This window comes from Pinus tabuliformis, chromosome 8 (assembly GCF_031772625.1).
Source record: "Pinus tabuliformis cultivar Carrire ecotype Pingquan chromosome 8, CPIR1, whole genome shotgun sequence".
In the NCBI taxonomy this organism is placed as follows: domain Eukaryota; kingdom Viridiplantae; phylum Streptophyta; class Pinopsida; order Pinales; family Pinaceae; genus Pinus; species Pinus tabuliformis.
The window spans coordinates 1179606351-1179612555 of NC_142294.1; the positions used below are offsets into that span (position 1 = coordinate 1179606351).

At 44.8% G+C, this 6205-nt stretch overlaps 1 protein-coding gene across 1 annotated transcript; it reads right to left on the bottom strand.

Moving 5' to 3' along the window:
- Positions 1 to 3488: 3488 nt before the first annotated feature.
- Positions 3489 to 4601, bottom strand: LOC149239539 (uncharacterized). The gene has a single exon (XM_089369893.1). It carries the CDS (start codon positions 4599 to 4601, stop codon positions 3489 to 3491), a length of 1113 nt encoding a protein of 370 aa, XP_089226019.1.
- Positions 4602 to 6205: the final 1604 nt, after the last annotated feature.

The following is a 6205-nucleotide window of genomic DNA, read 5'->3' on the forward strand; positions in this document are numbered from 1 at the left end:
GGCCTCTCCAGAATGGAGGATACTGAGACTCAAGCTAGATATAAATAGCGCATACATGCAGTTGGGGCGGGAGCCATCCCGTATGCGGTTTCCAAAATTGGTCCACATAGCCCAAAGTAAATCTTGGTAGGCACATGTGCTCTGTCTGGTGGGACGATTTCCTCCTGCAATTCGACTGATTCCCACACTTTGGGCAGATCTCTCGATCCAAATTCTGAGCAAATTCCCATCGACCATACTTGTTCTGTCCATTGGTCTGATTGTTTGCCAGTATTCGTAGATGCTATCAGCTGCGGTACAGTGAGGTTTGACTGTATGCGTGTGATTCATGGGAGCGGTTGGAAAGTGGAGGTGTCGTTGCAGTACAAGTTGCCCTTGGTGCGTTCACAAGCCTTGTTGGCAAACATGTCAGCTTCCTTATTCAGCCCGCGGAGAATATGGTAGTAACGGACTTCTTGCATGGAGTCATGGAGGATTTGATTCCTGTAGTTGATCTGTTGCAGGAGGATGTTCGGGGTGCTTTGCCGTTGAACCATGAACCTGATGATGATTGCGGAATCCCCGAAGACTACTGCTGTTCTTATCCCGATCTTGATCAGCTGGAGAAGCCCTTGGTACAAAGCCAATCCTTCTGCCCTGTTATTGGATAATTCTCCCAATCCCCATTCAAAGTGAAGAATTTTTTCGCCATTCGCATTACAGATTAGGCCCCCTGCCCCTGCTTAACCGAGATTGGATTTAGAAGCGCCATCAAAGAACAGCAGAAACTTGTTACAATTTCCCAGCCAAGTTGCGAACTCCTCCTCCTTTAATCTCAGCTTCCATGTCCTGCTGGTCTCTTTCGCATGCGCCCTCCTTTGGCTTATCTCCTGAACAGTAGTTGTGTTATCTTGTACCTGGCTAAGCAGATTTCTCTCCTCGACACTGCAATTGGTGACCTCTATCTTGCCTTTGGTATGGGCGGTGATTGTTTCAACCGCTAAGATCCTCGCTTTATGGCACATAACTCTGATGTTGCAATTTTTCCCCTGAAAGATCTTACCGTTACGGGCTAACCAAATTCGCCATAGGAGGGTAACTGCCATGGTGTTCCAAATCCGTTGGGTTAATTTACTTTGTTTTCCTTTCCAAGGACAGTTCTTCTTCCAACTAACAAGAGTGTCTGCAATAGATGCCTTTGGTTCCCATGGAGCATTCCCGAGAGAGGCCATCATCTTCCAGCATTCCTCAGCTACAGGGCAATCTATGAACAGGTGTTGAAGTGTCTCTTCTGATCTGCAGCAATTAGGACAACGGGAGGGTCCTATTATACCTCTTTTCATTAAATTTTCTGCGGTTAGAACCTTTCCTTTTAAAAGGAGCCAAATAAAGAATTTGATTTTGGGAGGAGCTTCTGCTCTCCAGGCCAGCTTCCATTGGCTCCAGACATCCTGAGGGAAGATGCTATTGCATAAGCAATGGTACCCAGCCTTGGTCGTGTATTGAGTTCCTGTAGGATCCCAACGATAGCCATCTTGCTTGCCTTTTTGCGTTGGGGCTTTGCTATGCAGGTGGTTCTTGAGAGCAATAAAGCTGGGCTCAAGCTCTCTGGGGTATTCCGGAAATTCCCAACCTATCCAAGTTTGAGTGGAGTTTTCCCATTGTGATATTTGGGACAGGTATATAATTTCGTTTCTGCTGAGCTAGTTTATTGCAGGAGTTGCCTCCGAATGTGATCCGATTGGATGCTGTCCAAGGATTCTATCAGTGGAGAAATTGACACTGTTCCCTTTTCCAGGAACCTTTGAAATGTTTTGAGCCATGAAGGGTATGGCTTTCTTGCAGAGTTGCCATATTTTTGTGCTACCTCTGTTGGGAATTCTGGTATACAAAAGCTGCTGCCTCGTGCTGTTCAAATATTTGGCCTCTAAGACCTTCTTCCACCAAGCTGTGGGACGAGTGATCATTCTCCAAATTATTTTAGCTCCTAGAGCTAAGTTCAGGATTTTTGGAGACCTTATTCCTAGCCCACTTTTTTCCTGTGATTGGATGACCTTCTTCCAACTGACAAGGTTGAACTTTCTTTTTTCCGTTTTGCCTCCCTGCCAGAGGAAATACCTGAGATTTTTTTCCATTTTCTGATGAAAGGATGTAGGTGCTTGACATAAGGAGAGATGGTAAATAGGCAGAGAGGTCAAGCCTGACTTCAGAAGGACAAGTCTTCCTGCTGGGTTCAACCACATGGTGCCCCATTGTTGAATTTTTCTCTTTATTTTGTTGAGGATTTCATTCTAGATGTTAGATTTCAGAGGTCCCATACTTACTGGCATTCCCAAGTAAGTGAAATGGCTCCAGTTGAGCTTGTAGGAGACTCCCAGAATGCTAGCAATGCTATGGATGGTATGGCTGGGAGTGTTCCAACCATAGATACAGCTTTTTAATTGATTAACTTTTCCTCCTGAATAATCCATAAATTGATCTAAGATCTTCTTGAATCTCCTTGCAATGGTGGTGGATGCTCGTCCAATCAGGAGGGTATCATCTGCAAATTGGGAGTGGTTAATATTTTTTGTGCCTTGCTCATATTTGATACCAGTGATGAGGCCTATTCTATGATTAAAGTCCAGGGATTGGCTGAGGGACTCGGCCATGAGGATAAACAAATAGGGGGACAGGGGACATCCTTGCCTAAGGCCTCGAGAGGATTTGAAGGCAGCACACGGTCTTCCGTTAATCAAAGGGGATATCCAAGGTTTCGAAATACAAGCCTTGATCATTGAGATAAAGGAGGGGTCAAAGCCCATTCTATGGAGGACAGCAAAAAGAAAGGAATGCCGAACCCTGTCAAAAGCATTGGCAAGATCCAGCTTGAGGACAAATCCTTTCTCCTTTCTACTAAGACTGGAGTGAATGGCTTCTTGAACAAGCAGGATAGAGTCAGAGATGTGCCTATTCGGGATAAATCCCCCTTGGTTTTCAGAAATCAGAGAAGAGAGATGAGGTTTAAGCCTAGAAGACAAAATTTTAGTGATGATTTTGTAAGATGAGTTACATAAAGAAATGGGCCGAAATCTTGAAAAGGAGGAGGGTCTGTTTTCTTTTGGGATTAAGGCAAGGTGGGTTGAGTTGGTGAATCCCCCCATTTTGCCTTTCTTGAGAACCCAGCGAATCATCTTTAAAAGATCTTTCTTGATCATTTGCCAATATTCTCTATAAAAACTGATTGGAAACCCATCAGGTCCAGGGGCCTTGTCTGGGTGCAGACTCCAAATTGCATTTTGTACTTCTTCTTCTTCAACTTCCTTCTTGAGCTTGTTGTTCATATCCTGAGTGACTTCCTTGTTTATGTGCTGTAAAAAATTTGAGTAATCCTCTTCACTTTTGTCCTCAGTCAAAAGATTTTTGAAGTGATTTGTGGCTGCTTCTTTTATCGCTTCCTGAGTTTGATAGATGTTCCCCTCATTATCTTTTATTGTATTCACAGTGTTTTGGACCTTTCGAACTGTTGCCTACTTATGAAAATAGGAGGTATTTTTATCTCCCTCTTGCAGCCAAAGCTGCCTTGACTTCAGACTCCATTTTATTTCTTCCTCCTTTGTAACTTGCTGCAGCTGAGAATATAGATTTGTTTCCCTTTCTTTGGCTTGTTGGGATAACCCAGTGGCTTCTATGTGTTGCTGTACATCCTCTAAATCTTGTTTGATTTTTTTCTTGCTCAACTCAGGCTCTTGGTAATTGCGTTTCCCCCATTCTTTTAGGGCCTGTCTAGTTTTCCTTATTTTTGTTTCCCATATGAAGGTTGGGGAGCCTTCCACATGTTGGGACCAAGCCTGCCAAACCACTTCCTTAGCTGCTGAGATTCGATTCCAGATGGGGCAATATTTGAAGGGAATAGGGCCAAGCTGGCAGTGACTTTGCAGAGTAAGCGTGATTGGATAATGGTCAGAGGCGGAGGCGTTGAGAATATTCGACTGGCCAGTAGTGAAAGTAGATAAGTAAGCAATACTTATGAGAAATCTATCAAGACGTTCCATAATATTTCCAATTCCTATTCGCCTATTGCTCCATGTGTACCTTCGGTTCTTAGGTCTGATATCGACCAGATCTTGTTCCTGCATTATGTCTTCAAGTCGACTCCTGAAAGGGTCGGGATTGAAATTTCCCCCTCTTTTTTCATTGGAATGCAATACCAAGTTTAGATCCCCAGCAAGAATGAGATTGTTGTCCTGCTCTTTTTCTATGTCAGCTGCGACAGTGTCCCAGCACTCTTCTTTCTCTCTATATTGATTCGGGGCGTATATATTGTAAATCTTTACTGTTGTTCCATCTGTCTTGTTCTCTAGATTAACACAGATCCAATGCTGATGTATCCTGGAGGAGTGACAATTCCATTTGTTGCAGTCCCACAGTGTTAAAATGCCACTTGAGGCTCCTCTAGCTTCACTTGCACACCCACTGTATCGCTTTTGCTGGCTTATGAACTTATTAGTTTCAGTTTGGTCCTGTTTTTTTTCTTGAATGAGAACTATTTCAGGATTTTCACTTTGGATTAGATCCTTGAGGGCAACTGTCTTGGAGGGGTGCCCTAGTCCCCAGCTGTTCCAGGAGAGAAATTTCATCATGGTTTACTGCCATGGAGAGGTGTTCGCCTCTCTTTACCTTTGTTATTATTTTCTTTGTCCGAGAGCCCAAGAATAAAGGTTTCTATAGGAGTCTGGGATCCCATGGAAATGTCTTTCTGGGTGCTTTCTTCTCTATGCTGCTTGGCCGATTTCCTGCCCGGCCCATGCTTTTTGGGGATATCACTGGGAGCACCATGCTCCTTTGAGGAGCTTCTAGTAACCCGAGCAGAGGGGGTATCAGGGGAGGGCTGAGAGAGATGGGGCGGGGAGGGGTGATGGGGAGGATCCGAGAAGGGGATTTCGGGATCAGGACCTTCCTCAGATAGGGAAGCAAAGGGATTAGAAGATGGAGGAATGGAAGGATCGGAGGTCCGGAGGGGAGATGAGGGGTGCAGAGTGGGGGATTGATGGGAAGAAGAGGGGGGATGAGAGGGGAGAGGATGATTAAGGGGAGGGGGTTGCTGGGATGGACCAGGGACATCAGAATCCAAAGATTTGGAGGGGAGGGATGATTTTTTCCTTTTAACAGTTTCCCATTGTCCTTCTTGCTCTTCAGATTCTACATTTACTAATTTAGGGCATCTATTAGCAAAATGTCCATATTCGTGACATACCTTGCATTTGAAGGGGATTTGCTCGTAGTCCAGATGCTGAATATGGCACCAGTCATCCACTTTTAGTTTGATTGCTTCCGACAATCCGCGGCCCAAATCGACCTCAACACAGATCTGCGCACAGGCTTGCATGTTGTCTTTGGGTTCACTGCGATCTATATATTTTCCCACCGCGTTCCCTATTGCTTTAACCGAGTCATCACCCCAGCAATGAAGAGGAAGATGGGGTAGTCTGACCCAGACAGGGACTGCATTCGGAATGTCAAGTTCAGGATCGAAATCTGGGGTCCATTTGTTAAGATAGAGGCCCCTAGAATCCATAAAATAGGGCCCGTTTCTGAAAATAATATCTTTATCTTCCTTGGATTCAAAGTGGAAGGTGAAGTATCCTCTGCTACAAAATCTTATTGATATTTTTCCTTGAATCTTGTCCGTCCAATTTCACTCGACCCATCGTTGCACTGTTTTTGGAGAAGGCCATAGTCCTGTAAATTGCCCGATTAACCCTTTCTCAGCAAGGGAAAGGGCAACCATGCGAGGGATGGTCGGAGGAAGAAGAACTTCTTGTAAAACATCCAGCTTCTTTACAAACTTGGATGTTGCAGGCCTAGGTCTCTGTGGAGGGAGAGATTTGACCAAGGATGAGAAAGCCCGTTGCAGCTCCGGATTGCCTCCAGGCGGATCCGGAGGGTCCATGGCGCAGGTTCTTCAGGCAGCAGTCGGCTCGGCAGCGTTTAGGGTCCAGGCTCGCGCGTTTTACTCTGGGACATACGAGATATTACAAAAAATTTATCAAAGGCTATGCTCAGATCATCGCGCCAATGGAAACATTGTTGAAGAAGGATGTCATGTTTTGCTAGAATAATGCTTGTAAGAAAAGCTTGGATATATTGAAGGAAAATATGGTTACCACGCCGATTCTAATCTTCCCAGACTTGAAGAAAGAGTTTCATGTACATGTTGATGCGTCATTTATAGCGCTGGGAGCAG